The following is a 14,972-nucleotide window of genomic DNA, read 5'->3' as shown; positions in this document are numbered from 1 at the left end:
CACTGAGGTATAAACGGCGACCTTTTTACAGAATTAAACGAAATACCATTGGCATGTTCTCTTAGAGGTGTTTCGTGTGTGTACTAGCCCACTATTATAAATGATCGTGAAGTTTATAACTGCGCTGCAAAGTTCAGGCGAAGCAAGTACTTAACAAGGGCGTTACAAATCAAGTACAGCATGCCCATTAAATTGGCCCCGGTTGGGTTTTAAGATAAGAACAGATATATATTCATCCCCTAATTACATTACTGTCATGTGTTTAATTGTCTCTCTTTTGAAGTGTTTTGTGAGCAGATCTGACCTCCCCATTTATCTGATCTACATATTAATTGGGGCGGGGGAGGTGGGGAGGTGGGGGGGGGAGAGAGGTGGGAGACGCTGAGGGTCTGGGATATAGCGAGTTGTTACATCTGCAAGCCCCTGCCTATCACGAAAAACCCACAAAAGGACTCGAGTTCAAGTCGACTCCCTTCTGTGCTCCGCGGTTGCGAACCGTACGCCAAGCCAGCTTTGCTGCCCCGTCGGCCAGAACGCTTCTCTTTTAAGACAGAAAGCGCTCGAAACTTATTTTTAGGAATGAACGGGGAGACTTGCGTGTCTTATTGTGATATAGCGGGTATGGATTCGTATTATAACCCAGCTCCGCAGGGGAGAGAGCATCAACACTCTCCTTTTAGAACATTCCAGCCAAGTGACAAGTTCGGCCCCAACTTCCTGGCCAACAAAGGCCAAAGTTATGGTGACAAGTCGAGGACCCCCTTCCAGCAGGAATGTGAGCCATTGGACAACAGCATTCAAAACCCCACCGGCGACAGTGCCTTTAACAAATATCTGTACATGCAGAGCGCCGGCAGGACGGCCAAGTCCCCGGCGGAGAACAAGATTCAAGAAGGCAGTCACAACGGCGCCTTGATACCCTGCTATGGTGAGTCACCCCGCCGGGAGAACTTGGTTTGGGGACTCTGAAAATATACAAGCTCGTACTTTTATGAAGGGGTTGGGAAAGGGGGAGTGGGGTGGTGGGGGTAAATATTCGTCGTTGAGTGGAACTAAAAGTGCAATTTCATGTAATAGCGCTGTCTTTAAAAGGTTGGTTCTGTTCAGTATCACATTCTTCTCCAATGGCGAATTTATTTCACTATTTCCCCTTTGTTGTTTGGCGAGGTACAGACTATTGGATTTGCGTGTGTGCCTATGTATTTGTGTGTGTATATGTATCTGTGTGCATGTGTGTGTGTATAAGTGTGCATATGTGTGTGTGTATGTACGTGTATGTGCATATATATGTGTGTATGTGTGTATATGTGTGTACGAGTAAGTGCATATATATGTGTGTGTGTGCATGTATGTGTGTATATGTGTGTCTGTGTGTGTATATGTGTGTGTATGTGTGTGTGTGTATGTGTGTGTGTCTGTGTGTGTATATGTGTGTCTATATGTGTGTGTGTGTGTGCTGTCTATCCTTACAGACCATTGAACACATTTTCACTGTCAGCCTTTGTCTCCCGTGTTAAAAACGTTAGGCACTGACGGCGCTTTAAGCCGCTAGAAACGATAACATCTGCAGGCGATATGTGGAGTCTATTCAATAAGTGAAAATAGCTACAATGAAGGAGGTGAGGGTTAGTCCTCAGGAGCTGCCGACGGTTAAAGCGCTGACCTGGGGGACGAGATGTGTGTTGTCGTCGAGGACGCTGAGTTGCTACAAGCGTTTAGAGAGACGAGCCGCACACAATAAAAACCATTCATGTGAGACTACACTGTACAACATATTGTCCCAGAGACACACTCCTGTCCCCCTCACCCCCCAACTAGTTTCCTCCTGGATGCACCTGTGCTGTCTTCCACTTGCCACTAAACTGCCGTGCGAGTAAGGGCAATAACTCAAAAACAAAACCCGAGCTGATGAAGAAGCGGCGCCCCGAGTCGAGAGGGTCCCGGGTTACATTAACAACCCATCCATCAGCCGGGCTGGCCCAGAACAGGACAGGCGGAGGGCGGCCGCACGGCGGCTAACAGCAGCTCCCACATTCTCAACTCAGAGCAAATATCCGGCTCCAGCAACACCCCCCCCTCTACACCACCGCTCCCCACAACCTCACATCAAAAATCCAAAACTGCCCTCTCTCCCAAAACGAGAAGTGCTCGAGAAATAAGGTGACCCTTCTACCACAGCTTTCAAAACAAACACCGCCCGGTACAAGCGAAAGTGAAAGAACTGCGTCCTTTTTGACTGATTTATACCAAAAAGATTAACTTTGTTTTTCTCTTGAAGCGCCTTGATGATGTATTGAGTGACGATCGATCTCCCAATAGGGTCAATGTCACTTTCCATGTAGCCCAGGCTCCATTTCTCTTGTGTTTTTCATTACTGTGAGATACATTGATGTTGACTCCATGCTATTTTGATTATTCAGTAGTTGATTCACAACGACAGAAAAGCATTGGCAAAACATTGTAGCGAAGATTTACCATGAATATGTGTCAGGGACATCCTTCCTACACACTCCTGCCTTGTGATTCTTGATGTGTTCAGTCGGACCTGTTGTGCAACATCTAAAATTAGAGTTCGTTACCAGGAATATTACTAATTAACGACAGAAATGTACAATCAACATTGGGAGCTCATTCCAAACGGTTGCCCGCCAGATTTTGCTCTTGGTCCGGTTCGCTAAATGTCAATGCTCAAGGAATTTTGCAACGAAAACCAACTTAAAATCGGCAGTGTTGTTAATTACCGTCTTTTAATGTCCTAATTTCAGGATCAGGAAAAAAAAAAGAGGGTCGTGTTTATGTTCATTCTAGAAACGTCTGTTAATTCTCCGCTGAAAATTATTTTGCACCCTTTTTCGCGTGTTTTCAAATACTCGAGCGTTTGCTTTACAACAACAACTTGCATTTACATAGCCGTTTTCGATGGAGGGAGGGTGGGGGGGGGGGACGACAAACGGCGCTTCGCCGTGAAGTGCTGAGTGGAAAATCCGCACCCAGGCAAAGGAGGGTCCGATTAGGGGCAGAAGATGGAAGTTTCAGAAGGATCCCAAGTAAGGAGAAAGGTGAAGACGGGGAAAATCGAGAGCTTAAGAGTCTCAAGGCATTTCCCCCCCTCACCCCCTCACCCCTCCCCTACAGCCACACACCTCGCGGGGTGGAGAAAGTGGGGAATGCGTAGGAATTCAGAGCTGGAAGGGATGCAGAGTCTTGGGAGAGCTGGAGGAGGTTATAGAGATAGGGAAGGGAGAGGCCATGAAGGGACAGGAACACAAAGGCGAGATGAGAAATTCGAGGAGTAGCTGATCAGCCGGCCAGTGTAGGAGAATTTTGGACGGTCAAATTTGTAGAGGCACAAAGATGGGAGAATCCCAGGATAGTCCCGTCTGGAGGCAAAAAAAAAACACACAAGGAGGAGGGTTGCAGTAGCAGATAAATGATTGTCAAAGATACATGGTTTAAAATAACTCAATATTGCAATTTCGTATTTTGGGGCGTATTTCCGTGTCACGGAATTAATCATCTAATCAAAATAAACCATCGTTAATTCATCAAATTAGTGTTCACCGTTTGGCTGCCGTTTCACACTGATCTTTGCAACCGGTAGAAATGCTCGAATTAGGCTTTGTCCCCTGCTGAATGTGAGCCGCTCGATAAACCCAGCGCGTAAGACGCGGCTTTACGATTTCGTTACACACTGCGCACACAGGAAATTTCCCCCGTTGCCAGGGTGAAGGCGGCATTTAGCAACCCTAAAGCAATCTCCTTCTCGAACTGTTCTCGACTCTTCGATCTTGCGCGACCCTGTATTTTTGGTCATTTCGAACTAAAGCCGCGAATGTGTAGATCCAAATATCGAACAATCACCAGGTTACGGGCAAATAAAACTTAAAACACTCGGAAGCTGATTTGTGGAGACGGCTCGTTGGATTTTATTGTTGTCACCAACTGGGTAACCAACCGATTTGATACAATCCACTCGCCCACAACATCGCACTTTTGGAAAATTTCAGATTTGGATGCCATGTACTTGTCACCCAACTAGAGCAGGCACGCTCCAACTAAAATATCTTAGGAACGCATTTACCATCCATCGAAGTGAATACTGATTGAGAGCATTGTTTTATTAATGTTTAACTCTAACTGCTCTTTAATCCGAAGTATTCAGTGCAAACTCCTTTTTTTCCCCCCCTGGACTCTTTGCATTTTAGTGTTTATAACAATATCAAATCGGTTCTTTAACCGTTAATCACATTATTACTTCCACCCACAGCAGAACGTATACTAATGTTGAACCTGCCCTCTTTGCCCAACAGTCTGGCTACCGGAATAAGCCCTAAATTTGTTCCTAAATTTAAGTAACGTTAGCGTTTCCCAAAGCAGCGAAAGGGAATTAATATGCAGATACCTTGCGCGGTTTAAAGGGTAAAACACTCTCTCGGATAGACACTATCGGGTCCGTCTTGCTATTGGCTTAAGTTCGGGTTGGTACGGCTGCTACACTACAGAGATAGTCATTAAAAATCACCGGATACCTCGGCCCTGGACTAAAAACCACTGTAGAAAGTGCAAGTTTGTACCACCCAGGCGCTTTCTGTCTTCGTGTGTCGTGGAGTAACCCAAAATTTCTTGGCTCTAGATAGACGAGTATTTCCAACTCCAAACTTTACGCTTTTACGAATTAAGTCTCCTCATCTCTGCGGATGAGCTAAACCAGACATCTTCGTGTCCTGGCGGTATAATGCTTTGGGGATACCGAATGAGGTTTTATTGTTTGAAAGTGAAGAAATACAGAAGGTGGGGTGGGGGGAAAGGGCTTGACACAAGAATGTTAAAATTTTGGTCATATGTCCCCATCAAACCTTGTTACAGGACTGACACGTTACAAGATGCCTTAATAAACTCATGATGGTGCAATGATTCATATAACAAAATTGTCTTGGATGAGGACCAGAGTTCGAAAGCCAAATTATCTGCACAATATTAAGGGAGACATCACAGTACACAAATATTGCGCTAGTGCTTTTCCTAACAGAGCAGCTTCGATTTCACACTCGAAATGATGTGGAAAGAATTGAAAACAAGTAAATCCGTCAAAGCATAAAAGTGACCCCAAGATAACTGCTAAGGCATGTTTGGGTGCGGCCAGAGGCATGGTTTAGGAGGAATCGAACGCTCACAGTGCCCTGATCTTAACCCATTGCCCGGTTCCTCACTCCTGTGACAGATGCCCGAGCCCTCACAAGTGCAGTCAAACAGGAATCCAGGGACAAGGAGAAAATTAAAGCACAAAGTGACCGGCAGCCAAACACTTTAACCAACTCTTCGAGAAATATTGCGAGAATGCTAGATTCCAGTACAGTCTAATGACCCACGACTATCAACTAGTTTGCCCCGTCACTACTTTGTATACTAAAACACACAGTAGGGTAGTGGTAATGTTATTACACTGCTAATCCTGATGCCTAAACTTAATGCTTGAAAGACAGGAGCTCAAATCCCACATCAGGTACTGGGAGAATTTAAATTCAATTATTTAATCTGGAATAAAATGTGAGGGGCATTATTAATAATTGTCCTTTTTTAAAAAAAGACATTTGGGTCACGAGTGACCTTTAAGGAAGGAAATCTGCCGTCCTCGCCCAGTCTGGCCTACACATGACTTCAGGTCCACAGCAACGTAATTGGTTGTCACCGGCCATCTGTAAGGGTCGGGCAAGTTACTCAGTTGTACCGAACAGCTACAGAAAAAAAAACACTGTGGGTGTACCTACAAGGATGGCAGCGGCTCAAGAAGGTGGCTCATCACCACCTTCTCATGGGCAATTACTCTGGAGTTTATCAAGACAATTAAAATAAGCACCATGGGTTTTTTGATAACAGGAAAGAAAAACTGATGGTTCAATTTTCTTAGCGTTCTATCAAAACAGGCAGCTCGGCTCTAAGATTTTTTTGTAGCGCAAAATTACTTAAGTTTTGTAAATTTAGATTTCACCTTCACGATTTACAATGGACCAAGCCTGTGTGACCGAAATCTTTTGCCCCTGTCGGGGTACCACTCCCACACGGGAGCTTAATCAAGTGGGGCCAACCCTTGATTAAAAACTAAAAGCTAAAAGCTACTGCGGATGCTGGAAATCCAAAATTAGGCGCCTCTTGGGGGTTTCCCGTAACTTCACTTGGGTCTGGCTTTAACTTTAATCAGGTTTACTGAAAACCTTTCACAAATAGGATACTGAATTTTCAAAACCATGGATTCAAAGATGAAGGATGAAGAACCACAGAAACCGGGAGACTGAAGTTATACTGCAGAGGGGTGGGACTTGTGGATTAGCGGGTCACGCCGACAGCGGTTCCCTCTGAGGTCCGTGACAGAGGCGCTGTGCATTATTCGTGCGTGGCTCTCGGGTTTGAATTTAAAAGGAGACAGCAGGCACCCCGCCTGTTATTTTGACTCCACATTATAACGTTATCAATAACATAACATGACTAGGTGGTCCGAGAACCGGCGTGGGGTAGGTTGGAAAATGAAACCCTATCTTGAACTGGACTGAATCTGTATCAAAGCCAACTCCGGACCGTGTTGTGTTAGGCACTGGGCGAAACACAGGGACTGTGGGGCCAGAGAAGACCTTTTTTAAATTAATCTAACCGCATTGCTTGCTCCTTTCCAGTGTGCTTGAGAATCTTCCATTTGTGCCCGTTCACACCTGAGCCACTTTACATCCTGAACCCCGAGTCTCAGGCCCGTGACTGGAGAGCGAGGCTAGCAGGTCCATTACGCTGCTGACCAGAGCTCCCACTCTGGGGATGGTTTGCAGTTCGGACAATGGGAGACTATCTGGGAAGAGTGCACTGACAGTTATCGCTCTTCAGTCAAATCCTCACCTTATTCCGATTCATGCCCCCAGATATCCCTTAATGTGCACATAAAACCAGGAACAATAACATAGCTGGCCTTCGAATCATCTTCCCAGGTTAAGCTATTAATTATATATGCCGGCTAATAACATTTGCCAGAAAAAAATTGCTGTGTAAAAGTGCAGTTCCTATAAATAAAGTCTAATTGAATGATGTTTCATCAAGAAGCCCACAATAGTCTTTATCCTACATCACATCGTACAAGCAAATACATCAAGATGTCTGACGTGTGGATTTTTAGGTCACAAAGGGAGAAGTTATACGAAGGAAACCAATTAACCAACTCACATGGATCTAATATTTTGAAGTGACTGTTTAGAAGAACGATCCTCACTGCAGGCTTCACAAAAAGTGCATCCCACATTTTCTAAATGTGAATTAAATGAAGTCATGTAGTATGAAAATGCTTCTTTTTAATCGTTGCTTTTGTAGAAGAACCAACTGAACAACACGGAATGAAGCTAGACAAGGTTAGAAAGTACCTCAGCCCTTATCTTTTCTTTGGTACTATTTGAAGCTGAAGAATGGAACTCTCCCCATGCCAGGCAATTATGGCAGTGTTAGCATCAGGCACTGGCAGGCCAGTTAGGACACAGATACAAAGCAAAGCTCCCTCTACTCTCCCACAGCTGTCTGTTCCACAGAGTCAGAAAATTTCCAGCATGCTGCAATCAGGGTGATATTTTATCTATTAACATCTTCTGACCTCACCAAGTGACAATTAGTGCAAAATTAGGAGTGATTTTGTGCTGCCGGCTCATTAGGAAGGGTATTGGGATCATTCAACTGTCAGCTGTGGCTCAGTTCATAGCACCCTCGCCTTTGAATCAGAGGGTTGTGGGTTCATATCCCACTCCCGGAAACCAAGAATTGTACTCGAAAGAGTTACAATCTGTGACTGTTGGTAACTCGAAAGAGTTTTTTAGCGCACGCAAAATCATTACAGCCCTTCACCGAGGGCTGGCTTTGAACTCAGGCTCTTAAGTGTGAAACCACCTCTGTATTACCAGGCCTGTGTCACCCTGCTCAAACTCTGTCTAGATGCATTTCTCTTATAAGTAACCTGCCATTCATTCGTGCTTCTAATTTAACTGTTCAGTTAGGTCCTACCAGAAAAAAAATATTGAAATCCTTTACAAATTAAACATTAACATGTTACCACGACGCCCATGAGGGTTTGGTGACGTGCATAATTCTATTCACTGGGATGTTAGGAGACCACAGGTGCAAATGGCTCTTTTCCATTTTTATGGAGTATTTTTATTTCATGTTGATATTTCAATGCTTTGTGCAAAAAGAAAACACATTTGGGAAAGTCATGTGGAGAGTCAGTCATGTAGTTGACAAAGCACATGGCTATAAAGCTCTAAATCTGCCTGTTGACTCAGTCCTACTCTAGAGGATACTCACTCTTTGTTCTTCACTTTTAAAGTGTATTGCAATTCTTCAATTTTTTTTTCTCTAAAAGAAGATCTTCCTTAGACTCTCGGGTGATACCAGAGGATGGGAGAATTACAAATGTTCCACCTGTTCAGAAAAAGGGTGTAAAGATAAACCCAGCACACACAGGCTAGTCAGTTTAACCTCTGTATGGACAAGCTTTTAGAAACAATAATTCAGGACAAAATTAAAAGTTACTGAGCAAAGTGGGTTCATTAAGGAAAGCCAGCATGGATTTATTCAGGGAGAATAGCGTTTAACTAACTTGCTCTCAAGTTTTTTGATGAGAGAGAGGGAGAAAGAAAGGGGGAGAGAGAGAGGGGGAGAGACAGGGGGAGAGAGAAGGGGAGAGCGATGGGAGGGGGAGGGGGAGAGAGAGCGAGAGAGAGAGAGAGAGAGAGGGAGAGAGGGAAGGGAGATAGAGGGGAGGGAAGGTAGGGAGAGGGGGGCAGAGAGAGGGGGAGAGTGGGCAGAGAGGGGGTGCAGAGAGAGGTGGACAGAGAGAGTGGGGGAGAGAGAGTGGGAGAGAGAGTGGGAGAGAGAGTGGGAGAGAGGGGGAAAGAGAAAGGGGGAGAGAGGGGGGAAGAGAGTGGGGAGAGGAGGAGAGAGAAGAAGGGAGAGAGGGGTGGGGGGAAAGAGGGAAGGAGAGAAAGAGAGACGGGGAGAGAGAGGAAGGAAGAGCAGAGGAAGGAAGGAGAGAGGAAGAAAGGAGAGAGGGAGAAAGAGAAAGGGAGAAAGAGAAAGAGGGAGAAAGACCTGAAATGGAGGGGAGGTAGATGAGCAGTGTGGTTCAGTGAACAAGAGGGTGGCAATGTAAATATCGTTTTTAGATTTGCTTCATTAGCTAAATATGGATAAACTGAAATGTGACATTTTCCTATGTATTTTAAACTTAAAAATACATCATTGCAACGTTCAAATGTATTTAAAGTTATCCAGAATAATTGTTTTTAAATGTAATTTTTTAAATCAGCAAAACGTTTGATCATCTTTGGACTCCAAAGTAGAACAAAGTTTGACCAGCTTCTCATGCAAAACAATTCAATTCTTTAGGCTCCTCTGGTCCTGCTGAGCTGATTGACAGATGTAAAATAAGCCAACATGTATACAAGGAGCAGACCAGTGAGGGGGATGACACTTTGGGAGAGTGCAGCTTAGAGCAGATCCAGGGAACTGCGGCGCAAAGAACTGCACAGGGGGGCAGAACAAAATGTCGAAATGCTGTGGTCATGGGTGATACAGGTGCTTTGGCAACTGCCCACATAATGTGTTGCCTCCATAGTATCAGGGGAAAGAATATCACCGAGGGTGCATAAGATTGCATGTGGGGCTGGGGCCAGGGGGAAGAGAGATGGGGAAGATCTGGAAGTCATTGTCATCACAGCACATAAGGAGGCTATTCAGCCCAACAAGTCCATGCTGGTGGTCCAAATGGTTACTAATGGCATTGGAAGGAAAGAAGGTTGAGGTTCTGAAGTCAGGAGCTAGGAAGGAAGTTAAAAGGAAGGTCCTCAAAAGGTAGCAATCTCTGGATTAATCCCAGTGGCGAGCATTAGTGAGCATAGGAATTTTAGGATAATACAGATTAAAGTAGCAGGATAAGTGATGCAGCAGGGAAGGTTTTAGATTCCTGGGGCATTGGAACTAGTACTGATGTCAGGGTTGGGGCCAATTCCCTCTTGGGAAGGTTAACTAGTACTGTGGGAGAGGATAAATTTGACAGGTGGATGAACCAAGATGAAGCATTATGTACCTGAGAAAAGCAAATAACACCAGTGTAAAGAATGGTTCAAAAATAGGAGGAGATCAGATAGGCCACAAATGCAAAGCAGTCTAAGATGGGTTTGGAGGGCACGTGTGTAATTGCACAGAACGTGATAAATAAGCAGCAGGTACAAGGCATCACATAGGCTTTGATATAATGGGAATGACAGAGACCTGGCTCAAATGGGAGTATTGGGAACTTAATATTCCTGGCTACAAAAAATTCAGGAAAATGTTTAAAAAGGAGTAGGTAAAGTGACAGTATCGATCAATGAAATTATAGCACTGGAGAGGGATTGGGTAGTTGAGAGTTCAAAGGCAGCACCTATTTGATTAGAATTAAGAAACATTAAAGTTATTAAACTATTCAGGGTATACAAGAAGCTATCAAATAGTTGAAAGGAGATAGAGGAGCAAATTTGCAGACATATTACAGAAAGAAGCAAGAGCTGCAGGGGAATAATAATGGGGGGAACTTCAATTATCCTAATATAGAGTGGGATAGTAACACTTTAAAGGACAAAGCGAGGGGAAATTCCTGAAAGGTGTACAAGAATTTTTTCAATCAATGTGCCCAAACTAACAAGGAAGGGAGCAGTGCCAGACCCAGGCTCAGTTCTGGGGTATAAAGTGATGCAAGTGCAGTTTGAGCAGGAGAACATTTCAGGAGTAGTGACGATAATACCGAGTATAGAATATTTATGAATAAGGACAAGATGTGATCAAGTGTTAAAAAAAAATACTTAACTACTTGAGGGGGGGGGTGGCGGTGGGGCGGTGGTATGCTAACTTGAGGGAGTTAAAAAGGGATCTAGGTCAGGTGGATTGGAATAAGAAATGTGTAAATAAAACAGCAATCAAACAATAGGAGCCTTTCGAAGGAGAGATAGTTCAAGCAAAGAGTAGACACATTCCCATGAGAAGGAAAAGAAGAGAATCCAAAGCTAGAGCTCCCTGGATCAGAAAAGAAGTAGGGGTAACAATGAGACAGGAAAAGGAGGCTTATAGAAATTGTAAGATGAAGAAGATAGTAGGGAACAAAGCTGAATATATAAAGCACGGCAAAAGCATAAAACAAAGAAAGAGAGAGAGGAAATTTGAGGATAGGCTAATGGCTAAAATAAAAGAGAACCTAAAAACAAACAAAAAAGGGTCAAAGGAAAATGGGGACGATTAGGGACAAAAAGAGAGAGGGGGCATGGCTGAGTTATTAGATAAATACTTTATCTTTGATTTCGCTAGAGAAATGCTGCCAATGCAGTGGTAAAGGAGAAGGCAGCAGGGATGTTGAATAGATTACAAATAAAGAGGATGTATTAAGATGTTGGCAATCCTGAAAAGTAGGAAAGTCACCCAGTCCAGGTGGGGTAACTGAGCAAGATAAGGGGTGGGGGTGAAATTGCAGAGACTCTGGCCACAATCTTCCTTGGATACAGAAGGAATTGGGGGTGGGGGGAGGCTGCAAAAAACTGAAGGATTACAAATGTTACACCCATGTTTAAAAAAAAGGAGCAATAAACCTGACCACTACGGACCATTCAGTCTAACATCCATGGCGGGGAAACTTTTAGGAGATAATTATCAAGGACAAAATTATTTAGAATTTGGAACACTATGAGCTAATAAAAGAATGCCTGTCTGAATTTGTTAATTGCAAATTGTGTTTGAATAACTTGATGGAATTCTTTAATGAAGTAATGGAAAGGGCTGATGTTGTCTATATGGATGTTGAAAAGGCGTTTGACAAAAGGCATTTGACAAAAGCTTTGTTATTCTTTCACGGGAGGTAGGTGTTGCTAGCTAGGCCAGCATTTATTGCCTATCCCTAAATGCCCTTGAGCTGGTGGTGAGCCACCTCCTTGAGCTGCTACAGTCCATGTGATGCAGATGTTAGGGGTTGGTTTCCCTGATGTGGCACATACAATTTGGAGTTCACATTTCTAATCCAACTGCAAGAACTAGGAATGCACCATGTGGAGTTAATCCTTCTGGTTATAAATATAAATTCAAGAATGCCATCTAAAGAGGATTGTTTGTGAAATGTGAAATCCTTCACCAAATCCAGGTATCAACGAACATGATCTTCAACACATTTATTGCCATAAATCAGGATTTAAAAAAGTCTCTTCAGAATGTTCTGATCACAGCACATCTGGAGTGCTGAGTACAGTTTTAGTCACAAGGGCAACCAAATCATCTGGGTTCTAGAAAGTCATAGAGTCAATGAGCTATACAGCACAGAAACAGACACTTTGGCCCATTGTGTCCATGCCGGCCATCAAGCACCTATCTAATCTAATCCCATTTTCCAGCACTTGGCCCGTAGCCCTGTGTGAAGAGAGCAAAGAGATGGACTGAGTGTAAGACCATGAAGAATGGAAGTAATCAGCAAGGACCAGATAATGGAAGAGAAGTGTAAACCCAAGCACAGTACTTTTGATTATAATTGGGTAGTAGAATAAAACCTCAAGGTCGTGAAGGACATGTGAGCGGAGAAAATATTTATTTACACAGAGGGTGCTCGACAGCTGAAACAGGCCTTGCCATTATGATTGTTTTCCGCTTGGTACATGGTATGTTTCTAACGGCTTGGAATCTAGTACAGATTAATCAGTGATACATGCAGTCACATCCCAGTTAGGGTTTGGATAGGCTGTAGTTATACTGCCCCACTGATGATTTCACTTGAGCATCCAAAGCTGTTGCTTATTTGGTGGAGAGCAGAACACCAGTATGGGTGGGGGTGTAAATTTAAGGTGTGGAATTAAAGAAGGAGAACACAATGGTTGTTGGCATTTCTAGAAAGCCTTACCAAATTTACACAAGCTTCAATTTAAAAGAAAAACAATTTATCAACGTGTAAAATAACAACATACAAAGTTGCACCCAAACACATGTGATGCAAAGTGGAGTGTAACGACCAGGAAAAAAATACCGGGAAATTGCTGTGCATGGCCCCCACCTCACCCACACCTCACCCCTCTACCCCATGAAAGGAAATTGGCTGGATTTTGTTGGGAGGTACCCGATATCACATACGGTGGGACGGGGTTTGTGGTGGAGTGGGTGAGGGAGGAGGAGGGGGTAGTGAAGAATCAGGCAGTGTGCTGTTCTGTACCTGAAATCAGATAAATATACTACACCCTAGGTGCAGTCGCGATAGTTAAATCCAATATTGTTTCTCCTCCCGTTATCAACGTGCCCAACAGTCAGATTCCTGTGCCTGGGTTTATAATACCACTTCCCAAGGACACAAATTCACGGCCAGGGGGTTTGAGTACAGGAGTAAAGGTGTTTTGCTTCAATCGTCTAGAACCTTGATGGCACCACACCTGGAGTATTGAGTGTACAGTTTTGGTCTCCTTAACTAAGGAAGGATATACTCCCCATAGAGGGAGTGCAATGGAGGATCACCAGATTAATCCCTGGGATGGCAGGGTTGTTTTATGAGGAGAGATCGAGCAAACTGGGCCTGTATTCTCTAGAGTTTTGAAGAGTGAGAGGTGATCTCATTGAAATGTACAGAATTCTTACAGGGTGTGACAGGGTGGATGTGAATGGGATGTTTGCCCTGGCTGGTGAGTCTAGAACCAGGGGACACAGACTCAGAATAAGGGGCCGGCCATTTAGGGCTGAGATGAGGAGGAATTTCTTCACTCAGGGGATGGTGAATCTTTGGAATTCTCTACCCCAGAGGGCTGTGGAGGCTCAATCACTGAGAATGTTCAAGATAGAAATCGATAGATTTCTGGATACTAATGGCATCAAGGGATATGGGGATAGTGGGGAAAAATGGCCTGAGTTCAATGATCAGCCATGATCGAGTTGAATGGCGGAGCAGGCTCGAGGGGCTGAATGGCCTACTCCTGCTCCTATTTCCTATGTTCATCATGCACACAAAATTGATAGGACAGATTACAGCTATACTGTAACCTTTGAGTCAGTTTTGGGTTAGCAATGATGCTGGAGTGAGAGTATAACTGGTGCTGTTAAGCTAACATCTGACTCCCATTGGCACTGATGATGCACAAAGCGAATTGGGGAATGAATTCCTCTCTGCGGATTGATACTGACTTTTCCCAAGCCTTGTCTCGGTTTCTTGTTGCAAAAACTTAATCAAGTAATCGAGGGGTCCTTATTGTACAGGGCTTGTGTGGCAAAAAAAATACCAGCATGGAATCCAAAGCGTTCCAGTTTGCGCATGAACTGTGAAGGGGATCCATCCCTACTGGAGATTTTAAGTTCCTAATGCATTGGAAAACCAGCTGACTATGGTCCAAGTTCAGCCTCCAAGTTTAGAGCCAAGAGAAGCATTTAACATTGGTGTGCTCGGACACCCTTACGCCAGCCATCTTTGATAGGTGGTATCACACCACTTGTGTTTCAAGACTGCAACTCCAGCTCTGGCCAAAGCCATATTTTCAGTGTGCCCAGGCGATTCATTAGACTGCAGGGCAACCCTGTGTACTCACATTTCAATGCCAGAAGAAATTGCCTTGACTCCTTTTTCACTAACATGGAGTGTGGACTCTGTGGATGGGCCAGCAGCACAATGCATCTCACAAGAAGCCTTAAGTATAATACAACTACCGTCCTGGAAAGTCCAGCTTCTGGAAAGTGAAGTCAGTGTCCCTGATATCAACTCGGTTTGAACAGGATAGTTGCAGAAGATTAAACTCATGGGCGAGGTGACAAAGTGCGACTGAATAGCAAAGGTTTATAGTTTAAATTATACAGCATTGGGTTAACTTGAAAGAGCAGAACAGGACGCAGAAGTAATAACTTCCTCTGAAAGTATATTAAAGAAACTGGAGTTCGCAACATGTGCCAAATGTTAATCTAATCGTCGTTGT

The 14,972-nt window shown here is 44.0% G+C and overlaps 1 protein-coding gene across 1 annotated transcript in view; it reads left to right on the top strand.

Annotated features, from left to right (window-relative positions):
• Positions 1 to 537: 537 nt before the first annotated feature.
• The window catches only part of alx4a (ALX homeobox 4a), a 45,976-nt gene continuing 31,541 nt past the window's right edge, over positions 538 to 14,972 (top strand). Inside the window, exon 1 of the mRNA XM_078549555.1 lies at positions 538 to 928. Coding sequence (XP_078405681.1) covers positions 580 to 928 — 349 coding nt within the window. The 5' untranslated portion in view covers positions 538 to 579. The remainder of the gene's footprint in view (positions 929 to 14,972) is intronic.

This window comes from Cetorhinus maximus, chromosome 9, assembly GCF_964194155.1.
Source record: "Cetorhinus maximus chromosome 9, sCetMax3.hap1.1, whole genome shotgun sequence".
NCBI lineage: Eukaryota > Metazoa > Chordata > Chondrichthyes > Lamniformes > Cetorhinidae > Cetorhinus > Cetorhinus maximus.
The sequence above is the reverse complement of the archived record's forward strand: the minus strand, read 5'-3'. Positions and strand labels throughout refer to the sequence as shown.